The sequence below is a fragment of the Myiozetetes cayanensis genome, unplaced genomic scaffold (genome assembly GCF_022539395.1).
Source record: "Myiozetetes cayanensis isolate MyiCay16 unplaced genomic scaffold, myiCay2020 scf7, whole genome shotgun sequence".
Lineage (NCBI taxonomy): Eukaryota > Metazoa > Chordata > Aves > Passeriformes > Tyrannidae > Myiozetetes > Myiozetetes cayanensis.
Window position 1 is genome coordinate 39,303,003 of NW_026087964.1, and position 27,610 is coordinate 39,330,612.

Sequence of the window (27,610 nt, forward strand, 5' to 3'; positions counted from 1 at the left end):
CTGTTACAAGTCAGCTCTCATTCACTTGCGGGACTGAGAGAATGGATTCTAGGTCACCTCTGCCTTATAAGCAGAGAAGTGTTCACAGCATGTTCACACAGAGCTCTGCTTAGTTCACTGTCAACTGGAGAACTCATTTATCAGGGTGACACAATTTCCTGTGTAAGAGCAGCCTGGCCCAAATTTTTCTTTATTAAGTATATATTACTTTTGAAAATAATTTCATTCATTTCCCTGGGTTTACAAATCTGACATGCTTCCATTTTCTAGACTGAGCTACTGCCTAGCCATACTTTTAAATTTCTTCTCATACATCTCTTCGACTCTCCAGTATTTCTGTTGTTTTAATCTAAATTTGCTGCAGCTGACCTACAGCTTTCCCTGAACAAAGTGAGTTAGTATATATTAAGTATATATAATATATATATTTATCTGTCTTTTATTCATTTTGTCTTGGTTTGTGCTAGAAGTCAAATAATAAACCTAACAAGCAGCCTCTGCTGCTTCTGGTGCTCCTCCTCACTTTCCACGTTTACTGCCCAAACACTTAGCAAAGGCTACAGGAACCATTTCTGTGAAAAACGATACTGCAGGACTTGATTATAGAGTACTGCACTGAAGATGCGTAAAGAAAGTAAAACATTGCTAAATGATATATCCTTTTGACTTCATCCTGACACAGAAAATATTTGATATCATTTGCCTTATCCTGCCCATGACCACAGGTTTGATGCTTCCACCAGATTTATGGGTTTTCCGCTGCAGGGTATGGGAAGCAGCTATTTGGGAAGGGAAGGCTGTTGGGATAGTGTAGGGCCACCCCATGTCCCCAGAGGAACTGGGCATCCATTCCTTGTCCCTCTGTCACGGAGGTGGGGGGGTCAACGAGGACACAGGAAGGTGACCTGACTCCTGGGACTTGGCCCAAAACACAGACCTAAGTCCCTATTTCTTCCAGGACTAGGCTGTCTTGTCTTGGTTTGGTATGATGGACAGGGGACCTGTCTTTTGATGAACAGCTCCAAAGTAACTAAAATTGACTCCTAGAATCCAGAAGGGCCTTTGTGATGATCCTTTCTCACCTTTTACAAAATTCAGGCTGAGCAGTGCTCACTGCCAAGCTCAGAACCTGCCACTGCTCCAGAGCTGCAGCGTGTGCTGTGTGCCTCTGCAGTGGGGCCATATGGCTCAGAAAGGCTTTGGCTGCAAAATTAGGGGAATAATGAGAGAAGAAAATGGGGAAAGAGGAGAAAGAATACACACTGCCTGTGCATGCAGACTGGCAAGCAGGGGGAACTAACTCCTATCACTGCCTCTGCTACTTCTGTGTTCCTCCTCACTTTCCACATTTACTGTCCAAACTAGTTACATTAGTTTTTCCTTTAAAAACATCCAGGATAGAGATTTTTTTTCCATGACCTTGTTTCCCACAAACGTATGTACCTTATTTCTAACCTGAATTTATTTGGCTTCAATATTCAGTCACGAGGCTTGACTATAGTTAGTCTATTAACTGCTGGTACTTACAGATGGTAACAAATCTAACCTTCATTTTGCATAATTCAGATGATGAAACCAGGCCAACATATGAAGCCAAATCAAATGATCTTAAGAGTTTCTTACCTTCATATCATTATCTCTGAAAACCTAATTGATAATACTTTAAAAAATTATATTCAGTTTGATTAAACCAATAAACACACATATCAGCTTTACTTTCACTGACCCATTTAAATTTATTAGCTAACATGGGGCTGAATTATGAATAATATTAAAGATAATTAATACTTACAAATAATAACTATTAGTCAGCACCCTGTATGCTATGCAATATTATCCACTGATTGATGTCAGACTTATAATTATTCATGTTATGCCATTTAGCCTTTAAAAGTACTGGCACAAACTTAGCTTCTTGCTGTATTTTGGAATCCTCCCAGTTTTAAGGGATTTATTAAAAAATCAACTTTAATGTTCCACAGTACTCATAGACCAGCTCTTTAGAAAATCCTAGATGCAACTTAAGCTGAAGTCTCGACTGTAAAACGTCTAACTTTAGTAGCTATTGTTAAACATTCTCTTTAGCTACTGTGAATGAGAGCTACTTCATTATTGGATTGAACATATCTGGCTTTTCCACAAACATAAAGCAGAATATTTGTTCAACACTTTTCCCTTTTCAGTTAATTCTTGATACTTATAGCTTCTCTACCTATTATAGGACCATTACTCTTACTAGGTTGTGTCTTCTTGCTATATATGTAAAGTAACTCCCTACTGCCCTGTTATGCTAAGCATACATCTTTTTCTTACCTACAGCTATTATCTACACTTATTTTCTTGATTTCAACTGACATTAATTGCTATCACCTTCCACTTGCCAGTGAGAAGAAAAGAGACGTGCTTGAAGTTGAGTTAGTTTTAAAAATTTGGCAGTTTGTTTTCAATTGTTATGTTTGTTAGGTCTTGGGTTTTGTTTTTTTTTCAATTAGTATAGCTTCACTTCTGGTCTGTAGCTGTTTTGAACAGTGTTAGATAGTTCACCAGCACAATTCATATTTTTTGATTAAATTCTTCCAGCCAAATGAGAGAGTTATCAAATTTGTGAAATCTGACATTTCACAGCACCAAAAATACCAGGACTTGACTCAATTTGTTGTGTGCAACTAGAATAAAGATCCTTTTCAACTGATTGTTCTTCCTGTGATCAAGTCCTCTTCATCTATCAGGATGAAGTGTAATAAAAAAGCCCTAATTTTCGATTCAAGGCTTTCTGAGAGCAGAAATGTATTGTCCATTACTCCCAGCAAAGCAGCCTCTCAAGTTCAGCACGCGTCTCTCAGGCTGACGTGCTTCCCTACTGTAATGCCGCATTCTCTGCCCTACACAGCACATCTTCCCTGCCACAAAATCACCTCTGCTGTTGCACACCAACCTCTTTTTGGCATGCAGATCTATCACAAATGCTGCTAGTTGTGTAAGAGTCTTCCATACAAGATAAAGGAGGAGTTTTCTAACAAGTTCTGTCATTAATCTTTCTTGCACTTGTTTTGTGCTCTTCTCTTACTCTTGACATAATGATAGATGTAGATCATCAATAAAATAATGATTGTTTAGTCAGAGTGAGTATATTTTCCAGTGCAGCACAGCAAGAATTTGCTACCATGTTCCAAATAGTCCTTGCAAAGTACAGTAGAAAAAATATTAATGCATAAAATACTACAGTATCACAGCATAGCTGAGGTTGGCAGGGACCTCTGGGGATCACCTAGTCCAACCCCCTGCTCAAAGCAGATTGCTCGGGGTCTTTTTACAGCCAGGTTTGGAATTATCTCCAAGGATGAATACGTGAGTCATTGGAGCAGAAAGTACCTACTCTGTACCTGAAATGCTGTCAGGAACTATTAAAATAGGCTGCAGCCTGTGGTTTTGTGTACAATGGAAAATGTAAAATGGGTTTCTGGTGATTCTACAATAAAAATTTGAGTCTGGAGTGCCACTCAAGGGTAAAAGACAATACAGGAAGATCAGGTCACCACAGGTCAAAACCAGTGGTCAGGTATGTTATAAATCAGTAGAGATGACGATAACCCATATCAGGTTTCAGAGCCTAGATGTGGCTCTGACAAGATAAAGCAAGCAATAGCACCACTTGTTTTTGAAAATAACTGGGATTAGGGCTATTACCACCACTTGCATAGAGCTATTCATCATCTGCCAGAACCATTCTTTTAGCAAATGTTCTCTCCAGTCATTAGCACATTATCTGTGGGGGACAGCTTCTATAAATGGGCTTGATGAAAATGTGACTTTTCAAATCGAGGGGTGTTATAGTTAACAGGGCAATCTCTCCCTGTAATCACGTCAGCAGTGAAAGCAAAAAGAAACTGATTCATCTTCAAAACATTTCCCTTTTTGCTTGTTTTTCTCACTGTATGATGTTGTATTGCTAGGAAACACACACGAACTCCTACTGAGGCCTCCCAATAAAAAGCCTGAACTGAAAGCAGTTACCACCAGGTTGCATAATTTTCTCCTCTGCACAGAACAGCAGCTACTTGCAGCCGCTATGAGCTAAGGGAGCCAAGCTGTACCTTCTCATGGCTTTTCGTCTGTAAATGCATAGCCATTGATGCTTCTAGAAAAACACATCAGAAGTGCTTATATTGAATTTTCTCTCTTTTTTTTTTTTTTTTCCTACAGATTCAGGGTGATCTTGACAGGTAGACCACTTGACTTTAATCAGACAGTCATATTGATAAACCTGTGGGTTTAAAACAGCACTGACATTTCCAGGGTTTCTGTTGCAGGGACCATGACTCATAAAGCATGGACTCGGGGTGTTGGTGAACGCTAGCAACATGCAGCTTTTACATCAGCCAGTACCCAGGGTTTGGTGGAGAGGAGAAGCGCTATGCATCCATGGAAGCTTCCTTGGTCTTTATGTGGTTGGTAAATTGTGAGCTCTTGTTTTCACCCTGACATCTTCACTGTCACTATTGGTGACCATGAGCACTGACTCTACCGACACAGTGCCAAAAGTGAAAACTTCCAGTGGACCCTTACAAGTTCTGCTAGAGAGGTTCTCTTCTCCTAGCCTTCCATTATGAATTACATTAAGCTTTTAATGTTTAGGATATACTGAAAACTTTATCCCTTTTTTCAATTTTGACAATGTCTTGTCACAAGTACAGAACAATAGCTGCTTGTATTTTAAGTATTATCACGTGTTTTTGTTACAGTTGTTTTTTACTAATATCAAACATACCAGGTCTCCAAACCAGATGCCATTTCAACTTTTACAATGCTCAAATATGAGCAAGTACATGAAAACAAGTTGTTCCATGAAGGCTAGAATCAGGAACGACTGATCACTCCACTTGCTTCCCTGTGCTTCCTCTGATGCCCCTCCCACCTAGGGCCTTCCCAACCCAGCAACTCCCCTGTACCTTACATACAGGTCCCTTCCACAGATCTCCTGCAGAGACATCACCACTGCAATGCTGCAAAAGCAGCAAGAGCCCAACTTGCTGCTTAGGGAATGGTAGCAAACTGCCACTGCATTGGGATAGGGGGCATTTTAAAGAGAAATAAAGTAATTTATCTTCTAAAATTTTGTTCCTCTTTAATAACTTACAGATATATATCTGTATGTGTATATATATATATATATCACCATTCAGTAATGTTTCATAATATGTAAGTGCTTCATTTAACCTGCAGAAATACTTACAAATGGAATTATTTATGCTCTCTGTTTTTTCCCACTTGGAGTTTTTGTGCTTTCATGTCTTTCCTGTTGGCTTTACCTTTGAGTTCTATCTGGTCTATCCACTGTTTCAAGCTGACATTTCCAGATACACCCTCAGTCACTTTTGCCTAAGTACCATCTCTTATGTGGAAGAAGAACATCCTCGAATATTTCTACAGGATGCATACTCATTTCAGGGTGCAGTTCTAAGTTGTCCTTTTCTCCTAAAGCTACACACTAGGTCACCTAAGTCTTTCCAGACATTTAGCAAAGTATTTTCTCTTTCCTCCCACACAGTCGTGTATGATCCTGATGAGAAACAGCTCCTGAAGTTCTGGTACAGCACTCTGGCTTCTTTTTGTTTTGTGTTCTTTATGCCTTTCAACATACAGTTTTTTTCCATTACCTGTTTCTTTAATGTTTCTGTCCTTGCATATTTGCCACATGACAAATGCATTCTCTACTTGATCACTGCTAGGTCTGTATGGGAGCAATCCAAATTTTCTGAGGCAGGCCTAGTTTTGGATTAGGAGTCAGAGCTACCAAAAGATTTACACCTGTTTTGATTTAGGACTTTAGTACAGGCTTTTGCATGGCTGAGAACTTTCAAAGTACTCCTACGTGGTAGCTGGTTCAGAGAGGGAGTTTTCAGCTAGGCAGATTTATAGCTTTCAAATATATAAAATGTAGCATCACCATCCTACCACATCCTGATGTCAAATGATTCATTGGTCTGGGACCTTTCTCTATCTCATCCTGGTCATCTTCCCAGAAATTACCAGCACAGGATACCTCCTTTCTGGCAGGTTGTGTTTCAAAGCAGGCAGATGAATTCCAGCTGGATCACTAGTCATGAGCCACTCAGCCCCATGACCAACTTTTATAGCAATGAATACCTATTTCCACCATGTCTTGGTAAACCATTTTTTTTTATAATTCTCTGTATAAAGATCATCAGAAGGAATTTGAATGTTAAAGGTCTCTCATAACAAACTGTAAAGACTGAAAAGTGCAAGTCAAACATGAAAAGCTGACGCTGACATTTCAAGATTGTGGAGGGGAGACACTATGAGATCTTGAAGGGCAGACTGAAGTGTAAATTCTCAGAACCTTCAGCAGGCTGCAAGACACCATTCATGGGGAATGTTGCTGAACTTCTGTGGACAGTGATTCCCCTTCCTCCAAGTCTTAAAATGCACTCAGTGCCTTCTTGAAAAAAAATTAAAAGATGAAAGGACAACATACGTGATAAAAGATAATAGTTTTGTTCTCTGTATGGGTATGACCACAGCACCTGAAAGGGTGCACATACCAGGGAGAATTAGTAATTTAGCAATTCGTTTCGTTCACACTACTGAAAAACTATAACTTTTTGTTAAACTTGTCATTGATCACGTGGCACTTTTTAAGTACTTGAAATATGAAAAACATATTTTATGCTGCTTTGCTGGGTTGTTGCAAATATTTTATCACAAGAAACAGCTGAATTTGGGACCTGCAAATTGGTGAACACAAAAATATCACATTCAGTTCAGGGAAAGCAAATCTATAGCAGAGCCATCTTTCTTTCTACTTGGTTCCCATGTTGCCCGGGCTTGGGGAATTACTTGTGACACAAGTCAAAGCAGTCATGGGGTTGCTCTGAGCTGAACCTAGTTGCCTGCCAAAACAGTTCCCAGAGATTCTTCTGCCAGATGAGAATTGTGGTAGTTAAGTGCAATATCTGCAGCTCTTCTGGACTGGAGGTAATGAGTTATCAATCCCAGCTTGATACTGGGACAGGGTTTTGGCCATTCTGGCATAAACTACTCCTTCCTTAAAGAAACATTAAAGTTAAATTGTACCAACAATATCACTTTGATCTGGCCTAATAGCTTTATTTTATACATAAAAATTGCTGAGTCATTGAAAAGGACAAGCCAAATTCATTTTACACATACTGTGGCATAACGTATCTCCTTCTGCAGAATAAATGTCAAATAAATATCACTGAGGACTAAGGGCCATTGGCCTGGGATGTCTGATAACTCCTGAAGTACAAACAGGAACTTCTACAGTAACAGGAACACAGCAATGTGACAGAAAACTTTGGTTTGAGCAAAGATGTACGTGTCATCTTTGTCCTTATAGTGATATCTTACTGATTTACACATAAACGCTATCTGGCTACACAAGAAATGCAGGAACTTTTTGACAGACAAACAGACCTGACTTGTGTTTACAAATGCCAGGACTTCTGGATTCCTGGCTTCATAGATGCTTGACATGCAATGAAGTGCAGCTGTGGCTATGATGGGGAAAGCAATGAGCTGGGTGTTATTTGAGTATGCTCTCAGCAAATACTGTCTGAGAGTCCCGTCCTCTGAATAGTTACAGTTTGACAGCTGCTATTTATGAGAAAAATAGCAACTGTAAAGCTGCTTGCTACTTTATTTACCTGAAGCTTAGCAGCAACCATAGTGCTAGGATATTAAAATACAAATTCTTCATTTAGGACATCTGACCACATCATTAGGGACTAATTGGTCAGATTTCTAGTAATTGGTTACCAGCACATTTTTAATGTCTTGGCCACGTCTAAGACTGAGCACTATTCAAAACTATTACCACAGTATACTCCTGGAATTGTTTTAATAGAGGATAATGCTAATTTTGTGTACAGATCTTTGAAGCTCCTACCTGTAAAGTGCTGATGTGGACAGGAGTCCCTGTGCCATTCACAGTGTTCTTCTTGGCAGCATTTCCACCCTTTCCTTCTGCTTGCTCTGCCTTGGCAATCTTTGCTTTTTCAGCTTCAATTCTCTTTGGATTGTTTAGCATTACCTGAACCACAGCATACTCCACCAGGGATGCAAAGCCAAAGAGAAGGCAAACAATCAGCCACACATCTAAGGCCTTCACGTAAGACACTTTGGGAAGTTCAGCAGCAAGAGTGGTACATTCAGATGCCAAGCTGAGCACTGAGAAAATACCTACAAAAAAGAAAAAACAATATATTGATTAAGAAAACTTCCCCTCAGTGACACTGGCTGTGCTCTTCCTCTGAAACAGACAACAGTGAATGATGTTTTGTAACAGCAAATGGGACTTCACAATGCGGTTGGTGCAGCAGGTGTACAAAGTGCACATGCCTTCGGTTCACGAACATATTAAACTGAACACTTATGTAAGATATTGCAGTTAATGGTGAATTATTAAGTACCTTCATTTTACAAACAGGGAAACAAGTAAGTGAGGCTAAACTGGTTGTTGTGGTTTTCCTGCCCCAACACACAGCTGGGAAATGGGCTGTCCAAAGACTTATCTTACAATGTGCAAGTCCGGGAAGGTGGAAGAGAAATATATGACACTTAAACCAAAGGACTCCAAGTCCTTTAAATTAGACTACCACTGTCCCAGAAATCTGAACTGTGCTGCAGCAGGAACAATTCTCTGAATGACCTGTTCACAGGTGTGATAATCAAACCTTAGGTGAAAGGGAAATTTTGCTCAAGAGCAGAGCTGTATGAGCACATCACAAAGTCTGTGTTCTCGATTCACTGTGAAGATGAAAACACGGAGGTGACTAAGGGTCTACAATCATTCCCTATTTGAGCTTCCAGGATCTAGAGGAAGCTTTCTAGATAAAGGGCATTTCATGAAGCCCTTATCATGAACAAAAACACACATGTGCAAAGGCTGTTGAAAGGTCACACTCATCGTGGATTTCAACAAGCATTTCTCCTAATAAGGCTTCCAAATGTCACAATCAACACAAGGCTCATATCTCAAGAGATGAAAAACAAGCCTGATCTCACAGAAAGATTTCTCACAGGGTCCTATGAAAAGAGAACAGTAGTTTGAACAGCTACTTTTGGAAAAAGCTAACTTTAGAAATGGCTGTCATGAGGGAAAACTTAGTTCAATCTGCAAGTTCAGAATGTCCCATTTTGGTTTTGTGAATGCTAATGATAAAAAGCTTTACTTATGAGTGGGCAGCTTAATGAAATATAATTGATGTCTACAGAAAATGTTGGCCAAAAAGAGATATTCAATTACTCTCAACTACATTTCTTATACTGGTCAAATGTGCAATCCGAAGCATAAAAAATTTTGTCATTCATAGAGAGATAATTTTCTTCATATAGATTTTAAGTAACTGAGGATGTGAAAATGTTAAATTATACTGAAAATATCTGTATTTGCCTATGAAAATATTCAATTCTAGTTGATCATAAACAACACATTCTTTTGCTACTGTTCATATTTGGATTTCAGCAAGATTGACATGATACTTTATTTGGCATTAATCTCAAATGGGCAATTTACTAGCTGCTAAAACACTGAAGCGTAAAGAAATGTTTACAGTCATGCAATTTTAAACCAGAGAATTTTATGATGTTTTATTTAGAAACGTGTAGTATCGATGGATCACTGCAAAGCTGGATTTTTTTTTGTCCGTGGGGATAATACAGAATGGGCCCGTGTGTTACCTCAGAACAGAATGATACGGTAAATACTGAACAGACAATCCTCAGTGTCCACTCTGGCTTATTCTCCATCTATTGTATCTGAAGCATTAAAGTACAAACATGCCTATAAGGATAGAAAGTAAGCATAGAATACTTCTTTTTAAAAAAAATTATTTTCACTTACAAACACCGCTGACTGGGGATGGATCATAAAAAACTGCAATAACAAGTACAAATAAGGCTGTACTGCCTCTTAACATATACAGGACACATCTGCCTGTGTCCAGCATGCTATTTGAATAACCCTTACCCTGAAAAACCAAATTATCAATGATATGGACTGGCTCAACATCTTGGATATAGCAATTTTTTCCTACTGACTTTAAAAGTGTTTACTATCTTAACATGTAAGTGTGATTATCATACCTGGTGCCAAAAAAAAAAATTGTACACCGACTTTAAGACCTTAAAATATTATATCTTACATTACTGGATTGAATTCTACAGAAGTAACTTAGAAGTTCTATGAGCTGAAAATATTTTTGTGGAGCTTTCACTGTTCATGAATTTTCATCACTCATTTCAACTGAGGTCATGGTGACCAGCAGCTAATTCCATTTGTCTGGATTCTTACAGTGAAAGGTTCATTCTTGGAGTCTAAGAAACTCTTGAGTTTTCAAGGTAACATAAAGTGAGACAGAATCACATAAACATTCTATTAAGCAACCATTTGCTGCCTGATGAGAGTTGGCATGGCCTTGGAGACCCTAGTACCAGAGCTGTAAGTTACACCTCTGGCAGCAGCTGCCCTAGGTGCTTACCTAACACAGTCCAAGGCTTAAGGATCAAATGTGAGTGAGGAGTATGAAGAAATAAACAGGAATGTTAGCTATTTTTTAAAAAAGAAGGAGGGGAAACAAAAAATCCCCCCTTTTCTTCTTAGGAAGCGCTAAAGAGAAGGGACCTAGAGCTCCTTCCTCCACACTCGTAAAGTAAAGGGAAAGCTGGTATTTTTAGGAAATACCTCTGCACTTTTTCCCTAGTGTGGCATCCCTCTTGATGACAAAATCTAATTTTATCAGTAAAGTTAGTTAGCTTCCAGTCTAAAGCATCACTGTGCAGAGCTACTATTTTAAAAAATGACCTAAGGTAACATATAAATGTATGAAAATGCCAGTTCAGCAAAGCATTTCAGCACACGCCAGATAAATAAATCTCCCTTTTTTTGAATCCAACCAATTCACTGACCTCAGCACTATCTCCTGACAGTAAATTCCAAAGGTTAATTATGTGCAATAAGAAATATTATTTTCTGGTTTATACTACTGCTTTAAAAATACCTGGATTCATCTTACTAATGTTATTGAAAAAGCTAATATTCTGACTTGCTTTCCTTTAAATTTGCTATCTCTAGTACATTCTCTTCTCTCATTAATCTCCATAAACTAAAAGACATCATCTTGCCAATCCATCTTCACACTACAGTTGTAACATATATCTTTATGTCTTTCCTTTGAAACCCTACAGTTGTTACAATTTTATAAAATAAATGACTAGAACTAAGGCAGATCTGAGGACAAGAGTGATGAGCGGCGAGTGGGGCATGTCTGGCTGCAGACCCAGCTGTCCTTTGTATGTGGGAAAAACACCATTGATCACTACAAGCTTTTAGTTACCCTGTTGTACCTCCACCTTCACTCTGGACCAATGTTTCATTCTGTCAGGCCACTGTGGAGGGACAGAAGTCCAACATCACTCAGATCCCTACAGTTCCAGGGAAGATCTTACTCCCTTTGGGGATAACACAGCAGTGAAGGAAGGAAAGGACTTTTTCAATGGATGCTGGCATCCTTTCCACCTGTAAAGAACGGGAGAGTCCTGTGTCGGGCTCACTAAAAGGTGAAACACCAGCATTGAACTAGAAAGCATTCAGTGATATCAGCCCTTATGTTGCTTAGCCACAGCTATCCAGATCCCAGTCTTTTGTGGATTTCTCTACCATCAGATGATTTAGTTGGGTGCAATCAAACAGGTATAAATAGGGCTTGCAATTTATTTAGTTCTTAACAGATACAGGCTTTTTTTTTCAAACAAACATAAATCCTCTTCCCAGAACATCAGTCTATAAAAATGTAATTCTGGTTACTGGTTTGCCATGTGTCTTGTACTCCCAAATCACCCAGAAACTTCTGAGATGCTTTGCCATGGGGAGCAGTAGCCCACAATACTTAACTCTAGGGATGACTGCATTAAGATATTAGTAGGTAAATCTGAAGTAGCTTCTCACCTGATGACATCTGTATCTAGCCATTGGTAACAATTTATTGGGGCTAGATATCATTCATTTGACACACAAATGTTAATCTTGTTATATTTCAAGGTCAACTGTCTTCAAGGGTGTAGCTAGAAGAGTTAGTTTGTTGCTCTCCTGAACACTGGAGGAACATAAATCTTACCCCAGTGACAGTGGTAACAACCTTCATTACTAAATACTGACTCAGCTAAAGAATGGTCAGATTTAGAGGGTTTTTTGCTTCTCTGGGGATACAGGAAAAGTCACATAACTAGGCCAATAGTATCGTTAAAAATGCAGTATTTCAGAAATGCTAAACTCCAAGGTATCAATAGAAAGAGTCAATAAACACTCACAATGACTGAAACAAATAAAAAATTGACGCACATGCAGCTGCACACGGGTCATGTCCTGTGGGGCTGTGGAGGTTCCAGTGTGGATAAGAGGTTTCTAAGGAAGACAGGTAGTTGGAGTGATTCTGCAACTGCACCACTGAGATCTTAAAAACAGGTGCACTAAACCTCCTGAAAATAATGTGGTTTACTTCATTTACAGCAAAGTAGCCAATTGAGGCTCACAAACCAGAAGTAGGGCCCATGTCCCCCATGGCAAAGATTCGGAAAGCATGGGCTTGGGCAGGTAGGAGTGCCAGGGAAAAGTGGAGCACGGGGAAGCCAGAGCATGGGGAATGGAATCCAAATAGGAGTGTCAAGGTGGAAGAGCTCTGGCTCCTCATTTCACTGGGGTCAGCAGGTTTGGCCACCCCAGAACTGGAGTCCTGTGTACAATCCAATTAGTCAAGATAATACTGGTTTTAGTAACTCTGCGTCCTACTATTTCATAATAAATGAAGGGCCTGCCTACTGTGTTGCGCTGAGCAGCATAATCACATGAGCTTGAAGTACTCTCATGAACTGAGTCTCTAATGAAATAAAGTAAGTAGGTAACAAGAACACTAGTTATGTTCCAGACATCATTATGTTTCTATTAATCTTCAGAAAAGCTGTTCCAATAGGTAGATTTTTAGAGCCTTACTTATCATCCTGCTTTCCTACTGATTATTCAAATGTTCAAATTCCTATAAACCGCGTATTGCCACAGTGTTTGCAGTATCACCCGTACATAGACAAGATCAGATGTGTCCAGGTTGAGATGAACAGGTACACTGTGCTTGTCACACAAATGCTGGAACTACTGTCAAGTGAAGTCTTAATGTGGAGGTGGATTTTACAGAACTAGGAATGAGGAGATTTTGGTGAAAATGATGAGCAGATAATGGAAGTGAAGTTGCTTTCAGGGTCCAGTGTCATGTAGTCAAAGCAACTGAGAATGGTGTTAAAGCGGACTGTGACATATGTGAAAACGCAGGTTACCCAGTGGGACTCTTGCAGCACTTGCATCAGGATTGATCCAAAATGACAGCCAGGATAGAACAACAATTAGCAGTGTAGGAGCATAAACACCCATCATGTAAAATCCAACTTGTCTTCTTAAAGTGAAGATTACTTCTACACAAGTGTAATAACCTTTAAAGAAATAAACGCATTAATGTTTAACAAGCTTTGCAAGTGAACCTCTGATCCATATCTTCCAAGCCTTTTTCTATTTAAGAGTAAAAGTTCAATAATTTAATTGTCTTTATAAATTCAAAGAGTTTAATTTGAAAAAAAAAATTCAAAACACAGATCTACATAACCACAAAGTGTGGTCAGGTTGAGATATTATCTGTGCTCTATAAGGAAAGGAACCCTCTGTCTTCTCAAAGCACATCACTAGCAGGAAGCTAAAATGACGCTCATCTTGATGCTGGCCTCAAGATGCAGTCCAGATAAAACCCATGGAGTCTGGCAGTCCTACTAGCTTAAGCTAACCTGAAAATCCTACTTAGCATTAATTTGTGCAAAAGGTGTAATTAAGAAATACTAGTCCAGAAAGTTTAGAATGAAAAGAGGGGATCTGAATGTAATTCTAATCAGATTTCCCCAGTATTGAAAGATGATACAGCTGACTTCTAAAATTGGTATAGACTTTTTTAAACAGGGTCTAGAAAACCTGTAAATTTTGCAAACAAGGGATAGTGCATAAAATCTTCTAAAATGAGTATCTAAAGGATACAAATATTTCCGAAGATATCTGTTTAAGATAATTCTATAAAAATAATGCTGTAGATACCAGAGGTTTTGCTGGCAATAACAAATGTATCAAGAAATCTGATAACCACAAAATAAATTCTGTTCATATTTTCACTCAATTAGCAGAACTGCCATTTTTATATTAATAGTAACACAACAGTGCTGTAAAAGAACCCCAAACCTTCAGAGACTATTCTATCACAAAGAAAGGGAATTCATATGTTATATTACAACAACTTCAAAATTCAGATTGGACCGTATTTATCAATCCAGTTGGTGCAAAGCTAATTTAGAAGCTAGAATCTGTCAAAAAGTTCTCTATGTATCTTCCATATTTTATCAGTTAAGTGCTGTACAATGACAAGTTATCACAAAAGACCTGTTTGGGCATACAAACACCAAAACAACAAAATAATAAAACTTTGATGAAAAACATCCTTGTTTGGAAGACTAGTGTCCTCTACACTGCATTTTATTTAGTGCTGTATTTTATTGTCCATTCTATCATTTTCAGTGATCTGTTTGCTGAAAAGTTTTCCCTCTATAATTTCTGAATAGTTTCCAGGTAGTTTTAGGTTTTATTTTCAAATGAGGGATGACCTTCAAAATCATTGTTTCTGTTATGTAGGAAATGTATTCCGTATGCCTTCATTTAAATAATCTTTCATCAGACAGGGTATAGTATCTATTGCCCTCACCATTCAGCTCACAAAGACCTTTTTGGATCTGTTACACAATTGATGAATAACAGGCAATTTGCAAATATATATATATGTTCAATTTATTGCCACAAAAGCTCCCCAAATTTGGTGACCCTCTTTCAACTTGGATAGGTATGATAAAACGTCAGTTGACAAAAATAAGCAGTAAAAATTAAGTTCTTTGCAATTGGCAGGAATCTCCTACATAAGCCAAAATTTTGAAAATTTGCTCCTTCATGCAACACTTCTCTTGATTATCTGACAAAATCCTTTGCTGAATTAATTTTAACTCTATGTGTGAAGGTCTTTTAAAAATACCTTCAGCATAAGAATCTAAAGAAAATAAAAATGGAGTATTTAAAACACCCTTTAAAATTACTTCAGAGTATTAAAATATTCCATTCACATTACTGAAGTATTAATTCCAGTTCTGATTATGAAATTAAATGGATATTCTTAACAGAAATGATTTGCCATAAAAGAATTGTAAAAACTTTTAAAAAATTAATTTTTTAAATGATGGTTCTCTCATGTTCTTTCATGTTTCAAAGCACACACACACACACACAAAACGTGAGCATTTTACTGAGCATTTTGCACAGCGACATTTTAACTTGTGGTCACAAGTTGCTGGAACTTGAGAGAGCACCAATGATTTTTCTTAAATGTTTTTCTTTATGGTTCCTAAAAATACCTAAAATATCTAAAGTTTTTTTAGACATTTAATTTCAGATTTAGGGCAAAACTCAAAATGATCACGATAACTTTAATAACAAGATAGCAATCTTGAGTATTTCCTTTTTGCCTCAAATAGAATGCAAGCTTTACAATTTTCTAATTTGTATGGATTTCATTCAGGAAATGCAAGATCCATTCCCTCTAATTTTTCACTACTTCATAGCCTATTTTTTTTGCAGTAAATTCATTGTTTAATTAAGAAAAAAACAATTTTCTCATTACTAAGTAAGTTTCTACCATATCCTGTCTTAGATTTGCATGCAATCACTGCCAGTTGTTGGATTTGCTTTAACAAGTGCAGAATTTTCCTGAAGAGAGCTAATTTCTTATTATTCTCAAATGTTTAATCACCCGAGATGCTGAATTATGTAGTTAGGTAAGAACTCACTCATTTTGCAGTTAAAAAACAAACTCCACTTCAATTTTCATTATCTCTTCAAGTTAAATCCTTAACTCTCAGATCTGCTAAGGTTACTTGAGATCTCTTCAGACTTGGAATCAGGCTCAGGAGCAATCACAAGTAACAGATTCTCCACTGCAGCTGAATAGTCAAAGAGATACTTGCAAAGGGTCCTCAGAAGCTGCAGCACCACAGCCTCCCTTGCTGAGTTTTGATGGGAGATTTATTTATATGATGCAAAAGCACTGCCTAAAATACACCTGCTGACTTCCATTCTTGTAGAAAGTTTTGTGGTTGCCACAGTATGTGAGTAGTTTGGATATAATCACAAGCAGGAATGAATCAAAATAGAAAAGATAAATCAAAAAAACCAGAGTACAGAAACCATTGGATAAATCTGTGCTCACATTCAGAAAATAATGGTAGGATTAAATAAATACAGGGCTGAGGATTTTAAGTAGCTTTCTCTAATGACACACTTTCCAGAACACTTAAAGTAAAGGAAGAACCTGTAGGAAGGAGCACTTGAAGTTACACTCTAATACTATCCATTTACAGAACAAAATTTGAACCAGAAAATCAAAATTTACCCACTTTGCTGCATCTGAAAAGATTCTGTGTGAACACTCATGCAGACAAGTTAGACATTTACAAGCGTAAACAGGTAATAGAACTATAAAAAGAGAATGGTGATATGAAGATTACAAGATATGTAAGCAAAATCAAGACAAACATTTAATCCCATCTTCAACTTAGATGTGCCCTATATTTGAATTAGTTTGTAGTAATCACATATAAAAGTTACCATCATATGAACTGCTTATTAGTAAAAGTAATCTGTTTTATCCCATGAAATGTAAGACATGGTCTGGAGTATTAACCATTAACTATAAACAATAATTGAAGAAAGTTTAAAAGGTTTTTACCAAGGCAATCACTTAGATTACCTACCTGTGCCTTTGTAATACTTGGTACAGTTACCATATTCGATATCCTCTTTTTTAATATCAAACTGAGGCAGAGCAATTTTCTCTAGCTGTACAGGATCTCCAGACTGCCAGATAAACCGTAAGTCATCAGTTGTGTAACCAACTACAAGAACAAAATAATAATATATGCTTAAAGAACCACCTCAATCAGACTAAACTCTGCAAGAAAACCTAGCATATATGTACCATACTTCTTTCAGCCTTTTTCTTTCTAGTTCCTGTTCAAATAAATAAATACAAAAATTAAATAATTCATAGCTGAATTTTTATGTAGGCCTAAATTAGGATTTGATGGGTGGAACATTACATTATCAGCTGACGAAGAGGTGTTTGTTGCAGTGTGTACTGTTTAAAGAAAGAAAGCAAAGCTCTACTCTCCACAGCTTTCAAGCCGCCATATTAATTCATACTCTACTTCAACAAAGCATGAAAAATGTACTGAATTTTAACCAGGACTCATGAATCCAAGTAACTTCAAAAGAATTTAGCAACTCCATTACTGTGATGGATCTTGGGTTTTGTGAAAAACAGCCTCTCTGCTTATTTGTTCAGACTAAAAGCCCTGACTCATGTAAGCATTTCCACTCAGGAAATACTTGATTAGGAATTTTAGCAGATGTGTAGTCCTACAGAAATCAGCTCAGTGCCTTCATGACCTCCTGAGCATGGACAGACTTCAGCACCTGAGTGTCTAAATCATGATGTACACACCACCACCAAGCAAGAGGCAGTGAAAGTTAGACTCACAATATTCAAGCATAAAGCAATATTGATTAAATATGCATAATCAGAACCATGATTTTATATGTCATTTTTTTGCTACCTTCTGTTTATTAAAGATTAACTTAATTCAAACAGAGATAATGTGTGTTAGGTGAGAACAGGGATGAGGAAATATAAAAAAGATGGAGTTGGAATGCAGCCTTTTGCAGTTCAAAGCCCTTAAAAATGTTTAAACAGCCATTCTTTTCCTGGAAGCATTAGACTAAAAAAGTGAAACTGTTCATAAGGTTTCTATTGTGCCTCTATGATTCACAATAATTTAATGAAAATCAAAACATCCCAAAGCTCTGTAAAGTAAGGTAATATCAAAAAAATGAGTTGTTTTAATTCTTCATTCATAATATCTGTCTCACCCCCTTCCAACACTCAGCATACTACAAAACTGCCAAGATCCTTTATGATAACAATTACTGGACAGTGAAATGTCTGTCTATAGAGAATGTGTAGAGTTGGGGATCATAACTGTGGATATGAGAACAGTTCAGTAAGAACTGGTGGCCTTTTTTGATTTTGAAATCTAGCAAATACAAACAAAATATTGATTTGAAAATAACCTAAGAAGAATAAAACTGCCAAATGCTAAGAAGGAAAGAACTGGAGGGACAGACAGGAGGTCGTGGGTACCATTCTTACTTTTAGCGTTACAGCAGGAACAGGCTGTAACAGCAAGCTACCTTCCTTCTCTCTGTTCCACACTTGTCCTTATTCAGGAAAACAGAATTACTATGAAAGTGGGATCACCAGGGATTGAAGTGTTGGAAAAAGGCTGTACTTGTGTAGGCACTCATGTACTTGGGGCATGAGAAAGAATATGAGTTTCAGAAACATTTTGTCTGCATGAAGCCCTTCAGAGACAAGACCTGTCTGCCCCATCAAAAGATTAAATCACCTGGAGACCAGGACAGGACTGGTAAGGAATAGATGCCTGACTACAGCCACAGCACACCTTGAAACCACTTTCAAAACATTTCACACTAGATGATATCACTGCTTTGGCATTAAATACTTTTCCTTATTAAGGGGTTTCAAGCAATACCATGCATCATCAATGCAAGGGGATAAACTGGGCCCCAACAACCTCCAAAGCAGCACAGATTGTGGAATTTAAAGCTACCTGGGGAAGCCATTCTTTTTCCAAATGATATGTGTTTCCAGTTTGACTAAGTTTATTGTAAAAGTTTTTATAAAACTCCTCAATTGTCATTATGGTTGACAGTAAAAGCTAAAACCAAGCATGCACAGCGCCATAACTGTAAGAAATATTTTTGATAGGGAAATGTGCATTGGTAGGAACCAGTGAATATCAGTTTCATAATTCATTAAAGATGTTGACATGAACAATACAGAACTGATAATTTTTGTTTGATTCTCATGCATGCCTAGAAGAGAACTGTTTTAATGCACAGAATAATTTACATACAGCTTTCCAATTGCATCTTGCAGCGCTGTGTATCCATAGGAAACAAGGTCAAGTCCAAAGGGCATGACAGAGTAATGGACAACCTGAAAATACAGAAATGGTATTTAAAAACAGTGTGAGCTGCCATATAAGTAGTAGATGGCCATAAGAAAGAAAAAATCACAGGTATTTGATTTTCATCTTCTAAAACAGCAGAAACAAAATTTAAAGTTATAATTAACAGTTTGAAATGCAGATCTCTAGTACAAAATAGGAAAATAAAACTTATAGAGGGCTTTAAACGCATAACAGTTCACAAATTAGAGAACTACTAATACAAGACAAAATACATATAGGTCATAAGAATAACCTAACCAAATGTCTATACAGAACTGAGTCCTGTCTCCAGCAGTGGCCAATGGTAGACTTCTAAAAAAGAATACGATACTATGGCAATCTGGAAATGCTATTTTTCCAGATGTCCAGCAACATGCCCGAAGTTGCACGTCAAGGACTCCCTAAACCAGAAGTGATGCTTCAGTATTTAAGGGACTTTGACAGATGTTTTTCGTCTCCAAGAAGCTGTTTTGATGCTGGTTGCTTTCTGGAATCTATGTACCTGGTTTCTGCTGGGACGGAGTTAATTTCCTTCCTAGCAGCTGGCACAGTGCTGTGTTTTGGATTCAGTATGAGAATAGTGTGGATAACACATTGATGTTTCAGTTGTTGCTCAGTAGTGCTTACCCTAAATCAAGGACTTTTCAGTTTCCATGCTCTGCCAGTGAGCAGGTGCACAGGAAGATGGGAGGCAGCAGGGAAGGGATGGTCAGCAGGTGCTGAGCAATTGTATTCTGCATCACTTGTTTCTCTTGGGTTTTATGTCTCTCTCTCCCTTTCCATTTTATTACAATTAATATTAGCATTATTACCTCTATTATTTTGTTTTACTTTGCTTCAATTGTTAAACCGTTCTCAACCCAAGACTTTTATGGGCTTTCTTTTCCTGCTTCTCCTCCCCATCCCACCAGGGCCAGGGGGAAGGGGGAAGTGAGCAAAGCAGCTATGTGGTACTTAAGTATCAGCTGGGGTTAAACCATGACACCATGTAACCTTTAACAACAAAGAACACTATAGCTTAGCCGCACACAATCTAATAATCTCCTTTTATATATCCTGAGTTTGTCTCATAGCTCTTTTACTGGTAAAGGCGGCAAAAAAATCAATGTCCATCCATTCTCTCTTGTGACATTTGTGATTTAGAGATCTCTAAGTCACCACCTCAATTATCTTGTTTTTTCCAGCGTGAAAAGTTCTGCCTTGCTCAGCTGGTCTGTATCTTTGACCATCCTTGCCTCCCTTCTTCCCAGTGGGAAGACCAGAATTGCACTTGTATTCAGAACCCAAGTGTAGCATTCATTTATGAAGTGGCATAACATTCTCTTTCATCCCTAATACTTCCTACAATTCAAATCACTTTCTCAAACAGTACTGAGCTATTAGCTGGCATTTTCAGACAACCAGCTGTTACTTCTCACAGATAATTTCCTTAGCTGATAACTACCTCAAAACCAATCAGGTTTTATGTGATGTTACAATAATTTTTTTCCTCATGCATAATTTTCAGTTATTCACTTTGAATTTCACCTCATACTTTGTTGCCTGGTCATTAGATTAATTTGTGGTTCTATTTTGTCTCTTACCTTTACTGTTCTGCATATTTTGGTATCATCAAAAGCACTTGGAAATTCACAGTTTTCCAGATGATTTTTGTTGAAAAGCACAAAACCCAGCTGAGATTTTTTGTGGGACTCACTGCTTACTTTCCCTGATGTGAGCACTAGCTGTTTATTCCTATTTTGAGTTTCCTAATTCTTAACTATTTACACAAGAGTTTTCTCTCATACACATTTTGTCATTCAAGTGATAACTGGAGATTCTTTAATTTATACATAATACTACTTATGTAAACTAAAAATTCAAGACAGAGAAATTATATACTTTAAAAATGCCACCAAAGCACAATGTCTCAAAAAATTATTATCTGCATATGTATTATCTAAGAATATAGTGTGTTAATAAAATAAACTGTGTATTTTTAGAAGATAACCTTAATTTAAAATTTATTGAATTTGGTTTTGTTATTTCCATGTTTTCAGAGAATAATTTTTCCATCAGAAACACTTTCACTAGTATTCAGTCAATATTCATTAATCATTAAGCTAACCTATTGAGCTCATTTATGAATAGCTGCAACATTTGAAAAAGGCTTCAGTGTTTCATTTAACATTTGCTGCTTCAAATAAGAAGATTCTTTCATAGCTGAAAGTGATTTTCTACTTTGAAATATTAATTTCTATGCTCTTCAAAACCTGCTACAGAAGCAACTGAAATCAAAACCAGGACCTTCAGAGCAAGCCAAATGAAATGCTCTGATTGCCCAACGTATTTTCTTTTCTGATCACTGTCAGAAATAGTCTTGAGATTGACTTTTCTCATCCTGATTTGAAATGGGCGAAAAAGAACACAGTCTCCCTTTTTTTTTTCTTTTTTTTTTTCTCTCCATTTTTACTACATGAAGAAATAGCTCATGTGGCCCTATCTTCTGAAGTAGTTGCCTCTTAAAGGTAAAGTTGTAGTATATTCAGATAATCATTTTTACCTCTATCAGGGCAATATGTTCCAGTTCACACCAGAAGAAAATTCACTCACTGTTAGAAAAATCATTGGTTCTATAAACTCTCTAGATCTGTAATTCACTATGACATCCTTTTAATCAATCAATTTGCTGTTTTCAGTGGATGACTATCTTTGTGGTATTGTGTTTACTTTTGATAAACCAACTCAAACCACAAAAATCTACAAGTTAATTGCAAAGAAATTGAACAGTATTTTGGGATCTTCCAAAAAACCCTGATATCCATTCAGGTATAGAACTTAATCAGTATTATTTCACAGTACTTTTACAAAACATTTATATTCACAACTTTTGTAATTTTTGCCTTTCCCTACATCTTTAGTAAGTAATCATCATTTACTTTGGTTGACGCAGAAATTCAAGCGGTATGCAAAATATATTCTTCAGCTGGAGGTTTTTTTTCAGATACCTTATCCACTTCATTATGTGTCTAGGAATCTAAGCAATTATCAAAGGCGTTTAAATTTTGGTTCCAATAATGTTAGTTTTACTTAGTGTGTTAGCTTAACATGACACACAAAAGTGCACACACTTCGAATTTCTTTCACCTGCAGTGCTATCAACTGATATGCTTTAAAATATCTTCATCTGATTTCTTTACACATATTTAATTTATTGTAGTATTGTTTACAAACTGTCATATAATTTTAAGTATTAGTCATAAGTCATATTATGTTACTAAGTCTAATAAGTATACACATTTCAAATAAAGTAATTTAAAAAAATAGTAGAAATATGTAACTAAAATACCTCATGCTGACTAGGACATCTCCATCCCGAAATATAAAAAGAAGGATATTTTCTTGTGTGACATCATGGAAGTTAGCATTTTTTTCATTTGCAAAGAATAAGTCTGGCTTCCAAAGACACTTGAACATAGTCGGGTCCACTGTCAGTGTATCTGAGCCTCTCCAGTCATTGGGCAGTTTGAGTCTGGGGTCATTCCACTTCTGTCTTAGAAAGATGTTGACTCTATAATCCTGATGGGAAGAATAAATAAATATTAGACCAGACAAAATTCTAGGAAAAAACCCCACTGAGAAATAATACCATTCTGTCAGAAAAACGATTCATGACCTGATTTTTTTCTATCACAAAGACAGTAATCACTATTCAAATGACATTAATAAGTGTTACATTTAATAGACTTCACTACAAATAGGTAGATTATGTCTCACTCATGTTCTGAATATAGCAACTTTCTTTAAATACAGGACCAAACTGGTCCCCCTGGAATCATTTCTGCATCCCCTCGATAGTGGCCCCTGTTACTCCAGCAGAGAGAAAAGCATGCAGCAAGGCAGGGAGAGGCCATAGCTTGACTATGCTAAATGGCTGTAGGCAGCAGGCACAAAATATCACTTCTATCAGGATATCCTGTGAGTGCCAATTCCAGTTTATTCTCCATTTGGTTAAGTGGCACACTGATGGAAAAATACCACACTATAAAAGTGGAAGTCCAGGCAGACAGCAGATTTTACTCTACACATCCAGAATACAGCTTCAGACCTCCTAACAGCGATCTGGAACTATTCTGGTAACAGGAAAACTGATGCCAGCTTGTAACATGAGTGCTGAGGTAGCAGGTATGAAAGGGGAAACAGAATCAGTTTCCAAGAGAAAAAATCAAGGCTTTACAGAGGAAACCTCCTTCTGGATTCAGCAGGACTCTTGTTGGACAGTAGTAGAGCCACGCTCAACGAGAACCTAATTTTGCTTTCGGGAATTGGAGTAACATGTGTCTCAAGGCAAAATGATACCCTGCACACATTCTGTCCTTAGTGAAAGCTGTGTGAATGCAAAGGAAAAATACGACCCAGAATGTCAGTCATGATTTTTCAGTCTTATTTCTAAGTCTTCTTGCTTTTTACATTTACATTTAAGCCAGTGCCTCTTTTTTCAAGTATATGTAAACTAGGCAGATCACATACAGAAAAAGAATAAGGGTATTGTTGAAATGAAGTTAAAAACCCCAACCAAATAAACCAAAATTCTATACATAAGATAAATTCTATCTCCAGTCTTCCTAGTTCTTTCTACAATGTGCTTTGTTTTTGCATAATTGTCTACTAAGTACAAAGCCTCCTCCAGTAGTGAAAATACTGTTACTGCTGTACAATTATAGCAAAATGCTAGAAATCTGTGAGTGAAGGTTCTCAAAGTACTTTTGGTTTGTCAAAGTATTCTGCATACAAACTAATTTTATGAAGTTGTTTATTTTACATGTTAATGTCCTATTATACTTTTTTTGTTGTTATTGATACAACATGAAGTATTCTGTTGCATTTACTGCATCTACATTCCAAAGCAGGTGCCATGTTGAGACTGTCATGCTATCTTCAACATGAAGGAGTTCACTTGGCTAAGACCTCATGCAGAATAATTTAGCCTGTTGAATTACCCTGTAAATTGAAATACAGTGTTCATTTTTCCATGTCCAGTCCACCAGTCAAATCAGCCCAGATGCTTCTTTATTACACTATACTGTGTAACATTCTTCCTTAATGCATTGCAAGGAAAAGCAAAGCATCAAAACTAAGTACTTGTTACTTGTTGGTAGTCTCTTTTGGAAAAAATGCACGTAGTCTGACTGTTATTTATACAGAGACCTATATTGTCTTGCCAAAGTAAAGAAGAAACAAAAAATAACAGTTAATATGAAGTGACTTTGTATTGGAAGGTTCTCACAGAGAAGCTTTAGAACCAGAGGGAATTCAGGTTATTATCTCAGAAAGCATCTTTTCAATTATATGTATATAATTGAAAATTTATTTGCTTCTTGCTGAAGTTCCCAATTCCATATGCACTTCTTGACTCAGTGAAAAAAATTACTTTGAATCATATGAGATAAATACTGCATACCATTCATGCTCACAAGCATTACACTATTTGTAGCACGAAAGTCAGCTTCCCTATAACAAGTCATTACCCTAATTTTAACAAAATAAGATGCCTTCTCAAAGCCATAGGCAAATGATAAGCAGTGTCCAACACTTGCCTTCAGCTTACCGAGTCAGTAGAGGGAGTTATTTACATCATTGAAAAGCAGAATGCACTGGCAAAATAAGAATTGTAAGTAAGATCAGGCGTATAGTATTTTATTTCCTTTCTTGCTCTACTACAAATGACCTTAAATAGACCAAACAATGGGATGTTGAGACATTTCAAGAACTTGATTCTGTTCCGATTTAACTCAATGGAAGAAAAATCCCATTAATCTAAAATAGGTATGTTCTAAAATAATCAGGCCTAGATTAGAGACTTGTGAAAGGGGTACTTTGAGAGGAATACACCACATACTTGAGGCAATACAGAAAATGCAGAAGGAAGAAAAGAGATGTCACAATACAGAACCGTGGCTAACCAGACAAGTGTGCAGAAGGGCTGCTTCTTACAAGAATATGAACTCTTACAGCATCTGGCGGCAGTGTAGACTATGACCTGGTATATATCCATTTTGAAAGAAGTCTGCAACCAGTCGTCTCAAATTTGCACCATGGACTTTAAGATTCAGTAAGTGTACTTAATGATTAGATTCAACAGGGGTTGAAGAAGTAGTCTGTATGAAGCAACTGGTCTTCCTGCTGTACGTTTTACAAACATTTTTTTAATATTTCAGTGTGATTGGCATTTTATAATAAAGGAGAGCCAAATAGGAACTAAAAAGCCTGAGACCTGACAGGTAGAAAGAAACACAGAAGTATTCTACAGGGCTCTGTGTTCCCGTGAAACTCCAGCAGAAGGCAAGTTGTTTTCAGGGAGGTTGAAAGGAGAGGCATTCTAGGAAATATTTCAAATGCAGCCTACTAAAAAGCGGGCATGTGGCCAGAAAACCTCCTCAGGCCAGAAATCAGGCATTGCCTATACATCTCTGCAAAATGGAGCACATAGCAGATAATGAAAGACTTTCTACATAAACTGCAGTCACACAAAGAAAGGAAGAATAATAGTGCTCTTTTTTTTATAAAGTAAATTTTTTGGATAAAGTAACAAATTTCATTTTTAAGATTAAAATAAGGAAATTGAATTTTTGTTTATATACATGAATATTAAAAAGACCTTTCTGCAAGGTTTTAAAGTAAAGGAGAAGAAAGAAGTCATTTGAGTCAGTGAAGAAAGGTCACACTGCAAGTAAAAATCTTGAATATAGATTCTGTAGACAGAGAGTCAGATCACCATCTCAGTTAAAATATTATATTCCTGTGGGTATTTATATGAGAAACTCTCTATCGCTAGGAATCCTTGACTGGTCTTCCAGTTTAAAACAGTTTCCAGAAGTGACATAACCACCATATTATCCCACAAAACTGCAGTATGAAAAATCACTTGCAAAATCAGAAGTAGAGTTAGCATCGGGATCCTAGAAAGGTGATCTAATGATTTAGAAGGAAACAAGTTACAGGATTCAAAGATAAAGGGAGCTTACTGGAAGGTAGCTCTGGCATAAGCTCTTCTTCATTTTATCTGTACAAATTCTGATTCTCTCTGTAGTTAACTAACCTTTTTGTTTGTTTTTTTCCAGGTAACTTGCCTCATAACTGTGTGGAAATATTGCAATCCTTCTGAGTATTAACAACACAACATTAACATTACTCTTTCTAGACACAGAGTAAACATTTTCCCTTTACATTGTTCACAAGGGCTTGACTAAAGCAATACAGGCTTCTGGGCATAGGATCCACAGTATGGGTACTATGTTGTTTTAAACCAATATAACCTCAAACATGTTGATGCTTTCTATAAATTCCCTTCTCTCTTAAAACTAAGCAGACTTTACCTTCATGGGAGGTAATCTCTACTCTTTTTTGTTGAGGATAAGCCAACTGCATAGCTATGAATGCAATTATCATGGGACCTTTTCTCACTGGCACTCTACACGTTTGTTGGGCCTTCTACCACCACCTCACTTCTTGTCATCTGGCATCCACGGTTATTTTTCCCCACACTTCCATCACCCAAAAGAAGGAATCATTGCTTTGGCATGGTTATAGCAGGATGCTTTAAATCCAAACAGATTTTATTAATTCAATTATTGGCACCAAAAGTGGTTACAGAGCAAAGAATCCTCATAATATACTTCACTGACAAAAATACTTTAAAATTTCACAGATTTTTGTATCAGTAAGGATATCACTCCAACCACTTTAGTAGCTTCTGTTAATTTTAGAGACAGTCAAGAAATCAATATGCCTCATTATTCTCACCAATCCTGGAGACAGAAGATATGTAGACAGCCACTCTCTTCTCTAACATCAAGGAATTTTTCCAGCAGTTCTGGTACTCCTGCAAATGTTTCCTTTTCTCAATGCAAGAGGTCCCCTGGTCCTTCACAGACTTGATGCTTCAGCTCCAGGAAATACTTTTCCTATGATTCTGAAGGTACAAGTCTTTTCCTAGTCTAAGAGACCCCTGCTTCTACTGTCTGGTGCATTACCCAGACCCTCTGAAGACAAGTACCAACCTATCCCCAAAGAGAGCAGTGGTTCCTGAGTGTCCACAGGACTCAATTCCCACTTCAGCAGGAAGAGTTTTCCAAGTGACACACAGAAGAACAGATCAACTGTTTATTTTGTCAGTGCTTCCTGTGAAATATTAAGGCCACCAAGAAGTAATCCAAATTTCACATAAACATGCTTAGCTATCATGGTGATCTCAGCTGGAGACAGAAATCTAAATAAAAGCACAAATTAAAGTAAGGATGGTATCTGAAGTTCTGAAATATGGAGGAGAGTATGACTTATCTTACAGAACATCCTAGTAAATTTGTGAGTGACCCTA

The 27,610-nt window shown here is 37.2% G+C and overlaps 1 protein-coding gene across 2 annotated transcripts in view; it reads right to left on the reverse strand.

The window, feature by feature from the left end:
• GLRB (glycine receptor beta) overlaps positions 1 to 27,610 on the reverse strand; it is a 50,946-nt gene that overhangs the window by 7,151 nt on the left and 16,185 nt on the right. For both annotated transcript variants that reach the window (XM_050338522.1, XM_050338523.1), the window contains exons 5-9: positions 22,583 to 22,812; positions 19,159 to 19,241; positions 16,918 to 17,058; positions 13,369 to 13,521; positions 7,931 to 8,223 (exon numbers count right to left, since the gene is read on the reverse strand). In XM_050338522.1, the coding sequence (XP_050194479.1) occupies positions 7,931 to 8,223; positions 13,369 to 13,521; positions 16,918 to 17,058; positions 19,159 to 19,241; positions 22,583 to 22,812 (900 nt within the window). The remainder of the gene's footprint in view (positions 1 to 7,930; positions 8,224 to 13,368; positions 13,522 to 16,917; positions 17,059 to 19,158; positions 19,242 to 22,582; positions 22,813 to 27,610) is intronic.